The sequence below is a fragment of the Tachysurus vachellii genome, chromosome 17 (genome assembly GCF_030014155.1).
Source record: "Tachysurus vachellii isolate PV-2020 chromosome 17, HZAU_Pvac_v1, whole genome shotgun sequence".
Taxonomy (NCBI): domain Eukaryota; kingdom Metazoa; phylum Chordata; class Actinopteri; order Siluriformes; family Bagridae; genus Tachysurus; species Tachysurus vachellii.
Window position 1 is genome coordinate 22,088,742 of NC_083476.1, and position 15,000 is coordinate 22,103,741.

At 36.1% G+C, this 15,000-nt stretch overlaps 3 protein-coding genes across 3 annotated transcripts in view; 1 reads left to right on the forward strand and 2 right to left on the reverse strand.

The window, feature by feature from the left end:
- The window catches only part of brcc3 (BRCA1/BRCA2-containing complex, subunit 3), a 6,989-nt gene extending 3,761 nt beyond the window's left edge, over window positions 1-3,228 (reverse strand). The window contains exons 1-4 of the mRNA XM_060891467.1: window positions 3,016-3,228; window positions 2,797-2,917; window positions 925-1,011; window positions 612-700 (exon numbers count right to left, since the gene is read on the reverse strand). Of these exons, the coding sequence (XP_060747450.1) occupies window positions 612-700; window positions 925-1,011; window positions 2,797-2,917; window positions 3,016-3,120 (402 nt within the window). The 5' untranslated portion in view covers window positions 3,121-3,228. The remainder of the gene's footprint in view (window positions 1-611; window positions 701-924; window positions 1,012-2,796; window positions 2,918-3,015) is intronic.
- Window positions 3,229-3,541: 313 nt separating this feature from the next.
- cmc4 (C-x(9)-C motif containing 4 homolog (S. cerevisiae)) lies at window positions 3,542-4,282 on the forward strand. The gene is made up of 2 exons (XM_060891270.1): window positions 3,542-3,697; window positions 3,770-4,282. The coding sequence occupies exons 1-2, from the start codon at window positions 3,646-3,648 to the stop codon at window positions 3,982-3,984; spliced, it is 267 nt and encodes an 88-aa protein (XP_060747253.1). The 5' UTR covers window positions 3,542-3,645; the 3' UTR covers window positions 3,985-4,282.
- A 91-nt stretch (window positions 4,283-4,373) lies between these two features.
- On the reverse strand, window positions 4,374-8,730 carry fundc2 (fun14 domain containing 2). The gene is made up of 5 exons (XM_060891269.1): window positions 8,626-8,730; window positions 6,488-6,632; window positions 6,309-6,384; window positions 5,719-5,847; window positions 4,374-4,864 (listed from the first exon to the last, which is right to left on the reverse strand). The coding sequence occupies exons 1-5, from the start codon at window positions 8,642-8,644 to the stop codon at window positions 4,787-4,789; spliced, it is 447 nt and encodes a 148-aa protein (XP_060747252.1). The 5' UTR covers window positions 8,645-8,730; the 3' UTR covers window positions 4,374-4,786.
- Between the last annotated feature and the right edge of the window lie 6,270 nt (window positions 8,731-15,000).

The window sequence follows — 15,000 nt, forward strand, 5'->3', positions numbered from 1 at the left end:
TGTTCATAATGGTGTGTTCATAGAGGTGTGTTCATAATGGTGTGTTCATAGAGGTGTGTTCATGGAGGTGTGTTCATACAGGTGTGTTCATACAGGTGTGTTCATACAGGTGTGTTCATACAGGTGTGTTCATACAGGTGTGTTCATACAGTCTACAGGAAACAATAACAGCTGAATTTACTCAAATCCACCAGATTAAAAGTTTACACACACTCTATGAAGAACAGAAGATTTGGTGCCCCCCTCCCCACCCCCCAGGACTTGTACGACTCTCTCCTGATACAGTGCACTGACCAGGGGGTTTAATCCAGGGGAGAGAAAAGTCCGGTCTTTAATCCAGACAGCAGATTTAGATCTAAATGAAAATTGTCTGAAAACTGAAATTGTAATAAAAGTGCTGTAATTCCACTAGGGGGCGAAACAGAGCCAAGAAATCAGCTACTAACGCAATGTACTAATTTTTGTTTAATTCTCAGATTGAAAGCTAAAAAAGATTTGATGTTAACGTCAGCAGGAAGCCATGAATATGCCTGCAATAGCACACACTTTGGATAATTATACAGATTTTAATATGAGATGAGATTTAATACGTGTGACTTTATCTCTCTTACCTTCGTGTTCTTATCTTCTATAAAGCAAGAAAAGATGAGACCCACAAAACCCTGATCCATCATCTGGTACATGGCCTGCGTCCTCACATCTGCACAGTGACACACAGACATTGAATTACAGCTGACTGAAGTCATTATTTAGGAAAAATTAAACCATGAAATGCTTGGAAGTTATTTATACTGTTACTTAAAGTGTTAAAGGGGAAAGTAACTTCAGCGTACTTGTACAAATTTTAAAAATGTTTACGTGTGTGTGTGTGTGTGTGTGTGTGTGTGTGTGTGTGTGTGTGTTGTGCAGGTCGGTTCCACTCACCGACATGTGACGGCCACACAGTGATGTGAGGATGAGAGTGGTACCATCCCACCACCCTTACAGGACGCCCCGTCATCTCAGCCAACCTGTGCTTTAGGTTAAGAAATAAAGCTTCTTCATCTTTATTTCATTTAATTACAGAATCTGAGGAAATTTGAGGCATTAATGAAGATAATATACTATTGTACACATTTGTTTAAATAAAATAAAAAACCAGAGGAGGTTCTGGATAGGGCTGCAACAAACGATTATTTTGATAATCGATTAATCTAACGATTATTAGAACGATTATTCGACTAATCATCGATTATTGTCAATGTCATTGACGACTAATCAGTAAGTTTTGAACGATTATTCAGCTTTTCCAATTAGTTAAAACATTGATTTATACATATTCTAAGTATAATATAAAAAAAGAAAATCACTTCAGCTTTTGAAATGGTTGTTTTAATGAACTTTGAGCCAATTAAACAGGTCATTCTCTTTTTAAGCACTGTTTAAATATTCTGTTATCTTTTAATTTAAAAAAAAAAATTTACACAAATGAATCAGCCGCATTACAGACAATATATATATATATTTGAATGTAAACATCTCTTGGCAGCAGTTTTAAGAGCTTCATTTGTAAAACAAGTGTTCAGTTTAATGAAAAGCAGTATGTAACAGTGTCCTTTCTGCACTGGCCTTTTTTTTGGATTTTCAAATAATTGCTGAATTAAAATGAATGAAATTCCAGCCTCCTCTTGTGCCAGGATGTTTCCTTTTCAAGTGCTCGAGCATGTACGTTGTGCTTCCATGAAACGCAAGTTCTGCCTTGCATGTATTACACACAACTGCATTTTTGGTTGGATGTTTTGTAAAACTTTCCCACACTTTGCTTGTTCGCATTCGCTCGCACTCCGTCATAATTTGCGCTTCTTTTAAAAGTTCTCTTCTACCGCATTTGTTAGGGCTGCGTTACACTCTAGCGCTACAGCGCCGTAGCGGTCAAATCGCGATATTGCAGGCCCTTACATTAGGACACGTGAGAACAAACGACTACTCGACAACAAAGATATTTGTCGACAATTTTTTATTGTCGACGTTGTCGACAATGTCGACTAATCGTTTCAGCCCTAGTTCTGGACTGGAAATGGACTGAGGAGGTTTGTAGATAACTTCTATTGTAAATATCTTAGAAGGATTGTGAAGAGCTGCACAAATGGACCTGAAAACTGCTATAAACGTATACAATAATATACTAGAGTCAGGGTGTTATGATGGTGATGATGATGATGGTCATGATGATGGTGATGATAATAATGATGAAGATGATTATAATGATAATAATGATGGTGATGACGATGATGATAATAATGATAATGATGATGATGGTGATGATGATAATGATGATGATGGTGATGATGATAATAATAATGATGATGATGATGGTGATGATGATTATAATAATAATAATGATGATGATGATGATAATGACGATGATAATGATGATGATGATGATGATGATGATGATGGTGATGATTATAATGATAATGATAATGATGATGATGATAATAATAATGATGATAATGATAATGGTGATGATGATGGTGATGATGATAATGATGAAGATGATTATAATGATAATAATGATTATAATGATAATGATGATGATTATAATAATGATGATGATGATGATAATAATGATAATGATTATAATGATGATGAGGGTGATGATTATAATGATAATAATGATGGTGATGTGATAATGATGATAATAATGATAATGATGATGATGATGGTCATGATGATGGTGATGATGATAATGATGATAATAATAATAATGATGATAATAATAATGATGATGATGATGAAGGTGTAAGTTAAAGGATATCTCAGCTTCAGTGGAGGCTGCAGAAAGCTGCTCAGGTGAAATCTCCACTCGGTCCTTCCTCTTGTCAGACCGCCGCAGGATAATAACCGAGTGAATGTGGACAATACGATTGGTGTCGACCTGCGGACGTGATGATTATTTACACAAACGCACACAGAGACAAGTTAAAGGCCACTAAAGGACATAAACACGTGTAAATGTAGTGCCATGTTGTTCACCTCCCCAATGCAGAGCCCCATAACTTCTTCTTTCTCTGTGCTCAAAGCGTGATTCATACAAACCAGGAAAGCGTCCGACTCTAAATGCACCGCGTTTACCGCCATTATAATAATATATATCTAGATATTTTATTAAATATTATTTAAATCAGATTCAAGTCGGATTTCCAACTAATGTTTTTCCCTCTGTAGCACTTCCGCATTAACAGTCACCTGCTTGAGTTACATTCAAATCATTCCGGGGAGGAACCCAAAAGTGACGATGGTTTAATTATATTTCCGTTTGTTTACAAATAATTTAATTAAACTGATATAAGAATGGATGCTTTATTAATGCACCGACATTGTAATTGTGAACGATATATATTTATTTCTCCTTCGTTTATTTTAATTCAGAAGTAATTCGTTTCTGGTCGGAAATAAATAAAACGTGCACCACAGTAGTGTCCTGAACGCGTTGCTTCGTCACTATAAAGTGCACTAGGTCACGCATATTAACAGTTACGTCGTGCCCTAGGAAGTGCGCATGCGTAGGGAGTTGAGAGCTTGTTAGTACTAAACCAACGCTGTTGATTTTCCCAGCAGGTGGAAGGACGTGTCAGATGTTTGGTGGTGTTTTTATCCGAGCAGATGAAGGATCCGTGTCAGAAGCAGGCGTGTGACATACAGAAGTGTTTACAAGGTAAACCTTTGTTTCATAGCAATACAATTTAAACCGAAACCTCAATCTAACCTTCTTTTATCTCTCTAAAAGCCAACAATTACAGTGAAAGTCGGTGTGAAGATGTGATTCGTGCGATGATGAAATGTTGTGAGGCTCAAAAAGGAAAAGACTCTGTGTGTTGTGCTGGATTTACACAAGGACACAAAACTACTGCGGATAAAACACACCGAACAGGATGGTGTGAAGGTGAGAAGGTCGGAGAAGGTAGAAGAACGAAAGATCGAGTGTCCTGCACTGAGTCCTGACTCAACACCACTGAACACCTTTGGGATGAACTGGAACTGGAGTCTCCTCAACATCCCGACATCAGAGTCTGATCTCACTGACGATCTTGTAGCTGAATGAACACAAACACACACAGATACTGTACACTCCAACATCTAGTGTTAAGACTTCACACAAGAGAACAGTGGAGCTGATTAGAACAGGAACGTTCTGGAAGATGGTGATGGTCAGAAGGCACAAACCTTTGGCTGTATAGAACATAAACGTGTATAAACATCAATATGTACAATGTTGATTAAAGGAAATTGTAAGAAAGCATGTAGTATAACCCTAAAGCTTTATTACCTGTACACACACACACACACACACACACACACACACACGTAGAAAAAAATCAACTGGAAGGCAATTTGTTGTTTGATCTTTAACTGTTTATTGATGGATATGAAAAGAAGGAATTCTAACTTCCTTTGTGTTGTACAATCATTATGCGGGAAATCTTTATAATCCACTGATGGGAAAATTCTTAAACACTTTTTAAATCTAGAACATTTGTCAGTTTAAACACAGTGCTTATAGGCTGCCTCGTGTCTGCATGTATCTTTAGACATATATATTTAAATATGTAGCATGATCTTTCTTTCGTATCACAAAATATAACCCAGAACGGAACAACGAAGGGGAAATCAACAAAATGTGAAAATAAAACCAAAAGGCATGAAATCAGTGCAAATATATTTAAATTCTGGCCGTGTCGTGATATATAACAGCCGCGAGCAGTATGTTCTTTTCTAAGACCACGTAACATGGACAAGGGGCTTGTTAAGACGCCAGACCGATCAGGAATCCTCCCACGAAGCCTCCTGTGAGGACGATGTTCTTTTTCACGAACGCCTGGACCTTCACAAAACAGAGGAAGAGAAATCAACCAAATTAATTAACAAATAAAAATGAATGCTTTACACAATCCTGAGCTTACTGATGAGAATTTAGCTGCTAATAAATCTGGTTTCCTCTGCCAAGAGGTTATAGATTGGTCATACAGACTTGAGATCTTTCCTATGACGAAGATTAGGACTACTTTTATTTTCACTAAACGTAATTTAAAAAGAAAATAAATTCTGAACATTCCAAAAACAAATTAAACATATATAGTGTGTATACGACCTACTTTATAGTAAAAAACTCAAACACTGTGATGAACAGAGCGTGTACAGAACACAACGGGGATTGATTTTGATCACGCGTAAAATTCGTCTGATATGAAAATAAAGAGGTTTTTTAGGACGTTTTTTCGTAAGATAAATATGGAAGCATCTTTTATCATCTGTTCTGTAAACAGAACTGGAGACGGTGCAGAACACCAAATAATTGTTCTAATTGTTCAAATAATTGTTAGCACACCAAAGAGTACTCGTTATACCAAAGCAGAGACGTGAACCAACACACATACATCAGGGTTCAAAAGATCTGACTGTAGATTCGATCTGTTTGTGGTATTTTGTCTGTTTGTTGCATCATGGGTATGTAAATAAGCCCTGAGGCGACACGTCTGATCTTCACAGCTTATTACTTTTGTTAACATCATCACCTTTGTCTTTACACAGAAGTGGTTTTTACACAGTAATCTATGGGGCCTGAAAAACATCATCATAAAAAATTCCTTGTGTTATTATTGTCTTTACACTTCGCCCTATACGTGGATGATGATAATATTTAGTAACGCTGCGTTCAGGGCGACGGCGATTAATAACCTCTTGCACTTTTGTTGTCACTTCTTTTGTCGGCTTCTCTGCGTTCAGCTTCAGCTGCTTCTTGGCCTTGTTCATGTCTCGCTCCACTCTTTTCCAGTCAACTGTAATGTATCCGGTGTGATTAGCGATCTGAAAAGAACAAAAATAGCTCTGAGATCAGATCTGTAGAGTTTCAGAGGATCGTCTCTTGGGATTAGTGAGTCTCAGTGTTGAGCTGAAGGTTTGAGATATTGGATCTTGTGATAAAATGTTTCCTCCTGACTAGGCTTCATGCTGTACATCACATTGTAGAGTGATAAGTACAAATGCATCTATCTCTGTCTGTCTGTCTGTCTGTCTGTCTTTCTCCTTGTTTGTCAATTTCCAACTACACAATCTCAGATATTACAGTGATCCTGAACATGGGATCGGTTTCATTTCCAGCCAATCCGAGGAAGTGGGATGTTTCCGTGGTTACCGCATGAAGTTTAAGAGATGCCGCTTAAATGTTTTCCAGCTCATAAGAGAAACTGTGATGCCGCTGCTGCAAAATCCGACCTGCATGACACTAATATACTGAACATGACACCTAAAACATTACGCTGCGTTACCTGAAGCAGAAAGAAACCACCTCCGACAGCAGAGGCTGCGACTTTTCCAACTTTCTGAAACAGATACCCTGCACACCTAAAACATGAACACGTGGTATTAATCACATCCCGTAATAAACATTAAACTATAGCACTTTAAATGGATCTATTTTCCCTGGAGTTTAGATTAAGTTACTCACCACCCAGTCACTCCTCCGATGGCCAGTTGTGTCGCCACTGAATGCTTCTCAGCAGCCGGACCAGAATTATTACCGAACATTTTGTTCCACCATCTCTGCTTCTTGACCTGCTCAGCCAAGTCGATCACGTCAAAGGTTTCAGTGTCTGTTACAACAACAACAACAAATGTAACGTTGCTAGGTTACATACCGCAACCCTATTAACCCTATTGTAAACCCCAGGTTTTATGCAATCTTACAGATTTATTTACATTATTAAGTACCTCATTATTTAGCATATTGTCTTTTACATATTTCAACAATTTTGCATGTTTTGACTCATTTTAATTCTAGGTATGCAACTGAGAACATTTTAAACGTTTGTGCACGTTTGAAAATGTTATTTTACCCGTTTTTAGGGCCAAACCTCTTTTACCCGCTTAAGTTTGTCTGGGGTTATTGAGTTTAACTAAATGACCTCAGAAGGCATTGAGACGCGAGACAGCAAACGGTGAGTCGCAAACGAGTCGACTCTTTGAGCCGATTCGTATTTTTTAATAAACGTTGAGAGCCGACTCGTGTATATGAGACATTCAGGTTTTTTTGTCTTCTATAGCTCCAGTCAGAGCTGTTGCTCAGTGAAATTAAACAGATGGAAATCTCTTTTTAAATGAGAATCTTATAAATTCAAGCAGAGACAAAAAACATTAAATACCAAATGTTTACTTTATATGAAATGTTTGGTGAACTGGGATGACTGGATGTTGACTGTGGGACGCTTTATATCCCAGGAAGCCCTTATGTCTGTGTCACCTTCTGGCTCTAGTCTCTCTCTCTCTCTCTCTCTCCCTCTCTCTCTCACTCTCTCACTCCTGAGCTCCCAGTGTTCCAAGTTCCTAGCCCGATCGTCTCTTCTTACAGAGCTACTTGTCAATCCTGATGTTCTACCCCTGGTTGGATTCTCGTCATTTGCGATGACCTGTTAGTTCCTCAGGAGCTCTCGGCTGCACTATTATAAACTGTTGTAGAAAGGACATTATTTACATTTACACTATTTACTGTAGAGTGTCACCCAAATGAGGATGAGGTTCACTTCTGAGTCTGGTTCCTCTCAAGGTTTCTTCCTCTTATCATCTCAGGGAGTTTTTCCTCACCGCCGTCGCCTCCGGCTTGTTCATTAGGGATAGGGATAGATATATAGTATATTAAATTAAGTTAATCTTTTTAATATTCATTTTAAACTTAAATTGTATATATTAACATTTATTTTTATCCTTATTTTTTATTCTTCTTCTTCTTAATAATAATAGTAATAATAATAAATTATACATATATCATTATTTTTCTCTCTCCTGTTTCAATACTTCTGTAAAGCTGCTTTGAGACAATGGGAACTTGTTAAAATTGCTATAGAAATAAATTGAATTTAAATTGGAATCGAAGTGGAAAAATGTCCATGAGTCGTTTTGGAGTCGACTCTTTTGCGTTAGAGGAGTCAGATAACATGACTCACTTTAAAAAGTCGGATTTCCTATCACAAAGCTGTCCCTACCTTTTTATACGTTGTGCCACATTCTTGACTTTACTATATTATAGCGACACAAGAAGAATATTATATATTTATAACAATTTTACCAGCATTTAGACGCCTATATATAAATAAGCAAGACTGCGCATGCGCACCGTTTTTGTTGCCCCCATCATCCTTTCCGTCAGACAGTTTGTCATTAATCCGGTGTTTAGGGACTAAATTTGTCACTCTGTTTTCTTCTTGTTGGGTTTTTTTTTTGTCATCTAAAAAATAAACTGTGGTTTTCGCTGATCAGTCATTTTCCCCTGAAACCGGAGACTTTCTGGTTTATTTAGAGCCATTTGTCCTCCAACAGATATGCAATGATTAGCTGTTAGCTTCATAAATGAATAAATAAATACATACATACATAAATAACACATAAATAAATAAATACATAAATAAATAAATAAAACTCTTCTCATTCCATATAATTTACGTTAACGTCAACGTTAACGTAAATCTTGTTATTATCGATCAAGATCTCATTCTAAAATAAAATAAAAAGGAAAAATACGCGATAAAATAAAGACATTTTTTAAATAATTTCTTTAATCCTATTTTTAGACAAACAGCAGTTAATCCTTACCTTTCTTCTTCCCGGCCATTTTGTTTGCGTGTCCTACCCGGACGTTAATACAGGGGACACCCTGAGTCACGTGACCCAAGCATGACAATTTATTTCTAAAGACAAATTGACATTTTTCTCAAGTTTCACCTGATAAAATACTGACATTCGGTCAAATATATGATTTTTATAAATGATTTTTTTTGTCTCTCGTCATCGTTATATACTTTTTATTACTTAAAACTACGTCGTGTCTGATTTTTATTTGTGTTGCATAATAATACATTAATAAAACTTAATAATTCTAATAACATCATTTATTACTGTTCATATAGTTTTAGTGTCATTTATAGATATTAAAGTTCTTGAAGAAAGTTATGACAAAATAAAAGTGTTACTTGTGGATAAGGGCGTGAAGGCGGTGACCGTTAGGGTCGAGGTTCGAGGTGTCTGATGTCTGAAGGACGTTTGGCAGAAATGAGTGTAGCTCACTAATCTAAATCTAATCTAAATCTAAAGTGGTGCGGTCTATTTCAGTGAAGCATTAAGACTCAGTTACAGTGATATTATAAAGGGTATGACATGAAGCGGAGTGTTTAAAACGGCTCTAACGCTTCATAGAGTGTCCTAAAGATCATTTGATTCATCTCTGCTCAGTAACATTCACATCAAACACACTGTAGCTTGTTATGAATAAACTTTGGTTGCTAAGCAACAGAACATGCAAAGATTAGGATATAACATAGTCATATGGGTATATGTTATTGCTGATATGAAACTTTAACTGTGGTGTGTGGAAGCCTAGAGGTTAAGGTGTTAGGCTAGTGATCAGAAGGTTGTGAGTTCGATCCCAGGTCCACCAAGTTGCCACTTTTGGGCCCCTGAGCAAGGCCCTTAACCCTCAGTTGCTCAGTTGTATAAACATGAGATTATGTAAGTCGATCGGGATAAGGGAGTCTGCCAAAATGCTGTAAATGTAAATGTTAACTGTTGCATTAATACAGAACTGAATTACTGCGAATCTTCACTCTGTGCCTTGACAACACCAGAACCCTCAATAAAATCACTGTAACACACCATCTTCTGGCTTATTGCTGTGTTCTATCACATCAGGACACTGGGAAGGTCTGTTTACGTCTCTACACATATGAATGAATCTGATACGGCTTAGATGAGGATTTCCTCGGTTTGGGCTGAACATGTTATAGCTACATCTCATGCTTTGTGGTTAATTATTTGAAAGTGTTTATGGCTGATTTATGAGCTGTATCAGACTTTCTGGTGACTGCATGCAAGTGATTAAAGTGATCAATAAATCCAGGTAGGTTAATAACATTAATGAGGAAGGATCAATGATCTTGTTTCTCATTATATGTATGTACAGTATTTATGTATTTCTAATCCTTTAGTATTATCCATCCCTTGATCCCCATAAATCCAGCTTGGTGTGATCAGTTAAAGGAATTAATAAACATTAAGAAAATTTAAGCTTCTCCGGCATGTAGAAATTGAACAATCACTGTTTGTGAATTTGTGAAGTAGAAACTGGTTTATTTTTTCAGTTTATCTGGAGTACCAGCTTAATGAAATGAATGAAATTCCAAGAGGAGAAAAGAAGAAATCTGAAGGCAGCAAAATGAGGTTTGATTTGTGATTGATTTTATTTCAGTTGTTTGATTTCATTGTTTAATCCTTAGAAAGAAAGAAAGAAAAATCATGCATTTTACAGAACAAGAGAGCATTTAGTGTGATGATGGTGATGTCTTCTCTGACCCAGTAATCAGATGTAGCTGTAGTTGGAAGCACACAGACCCTACACTGAGTACCGGGTCGGAGAAACACATCCGAACTGAAGCCTGACTGACAATCAGTTCATCAAACAAAGTGCAAAGAGTTCCAGGAAAGAACGATCGTCTTCTCTATGTGCATTCGACTTCAATAAAACTCTCATGTGTCTCATGAAAAAAAAAAATTGAATGGTCGCATATTTCAACGGTATATTGTTGATTGTTTGATTTGTGTATTTATTTTTCTGTCTTAGATCACACTGAAGATGATTATAGTTCTATAGGAAACTGTGTGTTTGGAAAAAGTTAATGTTAATTTTAAATCAATCAATCAATCAGTCTAATCAAAGTAAACTTGCTGTAGAAAGTAAAGTTGCGGTCGAAGCCTTCTTGCCGGATCTGAAAGAAGGCACTAATAAAAGTGAAACTTCTCTCTGCTTGTAAGTTTGTTGGGGGAATACCACATACCACGGCCTTTCTGCTTTATACACATGCATTGGAAGGTTATTTCCCAAAAAAAATCATCCACACATGAATGAATTGACCTGAACTCAAAATGCATCCACACTTCTGTTTCTCTCTTAAACATCTGAAAAACTGTTAAAGGGGAAAAAAGGGGTGATGATTTCTAGGAAGTAGCATTTATATTTATGTAGATTTCTGATTTCCATCAAGATTATATGAGAAGACTTCTTAATTCTTAATAAAAATTAGTAATGATTAATGTTAGATTTACTCAAAATGGAAATTTCTTCAGTATCATCATTGTAATTATTTGAGGTTCTGTTAGATTTCTTTGTGTTCAGATTAAAACTTACTGCACGCTGCTGCTGCTGCTGCTGCCGCTGCTGCTGCGGAAAAGGTTCTTCATCGCTGCATCCACAAAAGCCACCAGTGCACAAAGTTCTTCTGTAGAATTGACTTGTGCATGAAGCAGACTGTCAACTCCGAAAAAGCTGCTTCACACCATACTTGTTTCCACAGAACCTCTCGTGTGGCATTTGAGACAAACTGCCTATTGCTCCACATCCTTCCTCCCGCCTGAGTTCTAAGAATCCGACAGAGAGAAAAATGAGCGACTTCCTCGATCACAGAAGAGCAGAGAAGAAAAAACTCTCTCTGTGTGTTCATGTGTGTGCTCTGTAGACCTTCCTGCTCCCGTGTGTGTGTGTTGAGTGTGTGCAGTATTAAGCTGTGTGCCACGGTTTTATTGAGTGTTGATGAATTTCCCCTGGGTCTCTCCCCTCACCTGTCTGGGAATTATGAATGTTAGTCACCTTGTTAAGGGACGGTCCCTGTTAAGCTCCCGACACAGAGCTCAGCGTAAATCTCCATCAACATTTCTTTATAAACCTAATTAACTGTAATTAATGTCTATAAAATTAGTGTTTATTAAATATGACAGTTTGATGATCTCTTATCTGCTCATTAATTCTGTAATGTTTCTCTTCTTTTATTTGTGTGAATACTTAAAGTATTGTTTGTGTAAATAATGGAAATCTTTTATATTTACTTTCACATTTCTCCAGGTTTAAAAATGACTTTAACTTTTGCTCTTTTCTATTTCCAGGAACAATAAATAATGATTTATAACCCTCGGTTGCTCTCATTAGTTTTGTTTAGTGTTGTTTGTTTTACTGTCTACCATTAGATCATATACATGTTAAAGTGTGTCTGAGAAAAACAAAATGGAACAAAATACTATTTCATGTGTTTTATTATTTATTAATAACATTAAGAATCTGTTTAAATTCTTCTCAAGAGAGTGTGCTGACAATATTTTGGTATTAAAGCGTTTTTAATATTAACCAATTTACATTTTTTATTTTTACTGAGAACTGAGCTGATTTCTGATTAAATATTTTGTCCAAAAGAAAATATAACAAGACAAAAAGGCAAACATTAGACTTCAAAATGTTAAATTAATTAATTAAACAAATGCAAGCCTGTGTTGTGTGTGTGTGTGTGTGTATTCATTGTAAATGTATATTTTGTACATAAGTGTATTTATGATAGTTTATTATAATTCTTTTACAGATACATAGACATAAAAGATCTCAGTGTATTTTTTCTTTCCTTCACATCACTAACACGTCTTGTTTAGATTTATATATTTGTTAGTTGTTAGTTTGCTCAGTCAGAAAGTAAAACCAGTTATAAAGGACATGATGCTGACTTAAACTTAGATGTGTGTGAAATGACAAAACTAAACAAAATAAAACAACACACAAAAAACAATGAGCTTCATTATGATGCTAAAAGTTTCCAGTGACATCAGGACTTTACTATTACTACACTGTGTGTGTGTGTGTGTGTGTGTGTGTGTGTGTTGTCATTGATATTATGTCATAATATTTAGAAGTACTTATTTGTGTCTCTCTCTCTCTCTCTCTCTCTCTCTCTCTCTCTCTCTCTCTCTCTCTCCCCCCCTTGTCGTTCTGTCTTTACCCTGAATGAGCACTGCATTACATCACACCTTACACTCCTGTGTCTGTTGACTTTATGTAGGTTCAAACAGTGATGTAATTATCTCAGAATCAAGCAGCATTTGTAAAGAGTAAAGAACATTTGCATAAAAATTCTGGTGAATCATAAAGAATCCAACAATCTAAAAGAGGGAAAGTTTGTGAGTGCCGTGTACAGGAAGTGAGAGCAATGCTTGTCACTACCCAGCAAATAACCCCCTCAGTGATGGGTGGGGCTTCTCCCGCTCTCTCTGTTTCTCTCTCGCTCTTTCGCTCTCTCTCTCCATCCCTCTCTCTCTCTCTCTCTCTCTCTCTCTCTCTCTCTCTCTCTCTCTCTCTCTCCCTCTCTGTCTCTGTCTCTCTCTCGCTCTTTCGCTCTCTCTCTCCCTCTCTCTCTCTCTCTCTCTCTCTCTCTCTTTCCCTCCCTCTCTGTCTCTGTCTCTCTCTCGCTCTTTCGCTCTCTCTCTCTCCCTCTCTCTCTCTCTCTCTCTCTCTCTCTCTCTCTCTCTCTGTTGCCTTAAACTCTTTAAACAGTCCTGCACTTTTCCAAATGTTTATTTATTATGTTTATATAAGAAGTTTATATAACTTCTCTTCAGATTTTCTTCATTTTTAAATATATAATTTTTCTATATTTTAATTATTTATTTTATTTTATTTTTTTTTAAAGAAAGTTCTGTTTGTTTGTTTTTTTTTGTTTTTTTTTGTTTGTTTGTTGGTTGTTGTTTTTTTTTTTTTGGGGGGGGGGGATTTTGTATATTTCTCAGAATTATTATTATTATTTTAAGTTCAGTTCAACCAGAAATGAAAACAGTACAATATAACGAAATAAGTTTGAAAAGAAAAGAAAAGAAAAGAAAGGGAGAAAAACAGTGATGGAAGAATGAAGCAAACAGAATGAAGATTATGATCATTTTCATTTTCTTGAAAAATAAAAAAGACAAAATCAGAATGTACTTTAAAGCTGAAGAGAATAAAAAGCATAGAATCTTCACACAGCATCATTATTACGTTGAATGTTTTCAGAATGAATTTAAAGAAACATCCAAAGCTGAATTCAGAATTAGAATGAAATGAAAGTTGTAATATTTAGTAGATGAGTCAATATTAATGAATCTTAATAGAACTGAAGTAAATAGAAGTGAATTTGTCCGTTGCTCAGAAACATCAGACGTCTGAGAAATTACCCAGTGTTTTCTCCCCACCCATGTTAACGGTACACCAGTGAACTCACTTAGTATCATTATCATTATCATCATCATCATCATCATCATCATCATCATCATTGCTGCTCAACACTTTCTGCCCAGGAGTTTAAACAGAAAAACTAAACCCTCAGATTTACTGGGAAAATGAACGGCTAGGACGTCAATTTCACACTAAGATGCTAACAGACACAGCGTGTTAAAGAAACCCCAGCCGTGTGTAGACCGAGTGTGGTAAAGTTATCATTTACATATTCTAATAAATGTCTTATTACACATAGATTAAATTAAAACATCATCAAAAATGTTGAGTTTGGAAAATTTACAGAAATTAACAAGACATTTGCATCTGCATTAGTTTCACAAAGTGCTGTGTCATTTCCTTCATATGGATTATTTCATGCAGAAGCTCGAGGGATTTTCTTGCTTCTGGTTTAAGAATATTAATGATTTAGTCAGGAGATGTGTAATGTTTAGATCTGAGCTGTTTTAGTAGAAAAAGCTGTGTGTTTCCTGTAATGTCCAGTAATCTGTGAAATAATCAGACACCTCACTGAATTGAACCATTTAAAAAAAACATTATTAACAACTTTAGCACAACAACATCAGTGTAGAATGGAAGTCGTGAGTTTCACATCATTTTTACAGTTTTATCAATATTAATTATCTCATTTTTAATTTCATGGTTAAAAAAAAAACAAGTGCAGAAATGTGGGTTCCTTAAAGAACCTGTTGATTGATGGATCTTATATTTTCTTATAAAATAAAAACACCATGAAATGATTATTCAGGCCTTATTTTGTATTAAAAATGACAGTTGAAGAATCTTGGACTGAAAGGTTCTAATATCATAAAGTAACAGCATTACCAGCGTTTAAAAATAAACATCAGGTGACTTTAGAGGAGAAGAAAGATCCTGCTCTGTTCTCACGCTTTACA

Bases quoted from the DNA above. Each gene is read 5' to 3' on its own strand.
- cmc4 (XM_060891270.1), top strand. From the start codon at position 3,646: ATGAAGGATCCGTGTCAGAAGCAGGCGTGTGACATACAGAAGTGTTTA. The intron at 3,698-3,769 runs GTAAACCTTTGT...TCTCTCTAAAAG, and splicing joins CATACAGAAGTGTTTACAAG to CCAACAATTACAGTGAAAGT.
- fundc2 (XM_060891269.1), bottom strand. The intron at 6,385-6,487 runs GTGAGTAACTTA...TTCATGTTTTAG, and splicing joins ATCGGAGGAGTGACTGGGTG to GTGTGCAGGGTATCTGTTTC. The intron at 5,848-6,308 runs GTAACGCAGCGT...TGTTCTTTTCAG, and splicing joins GTGGTTTCTTTCTGCTTCAG to ATCGCTAATCACACCGGATA.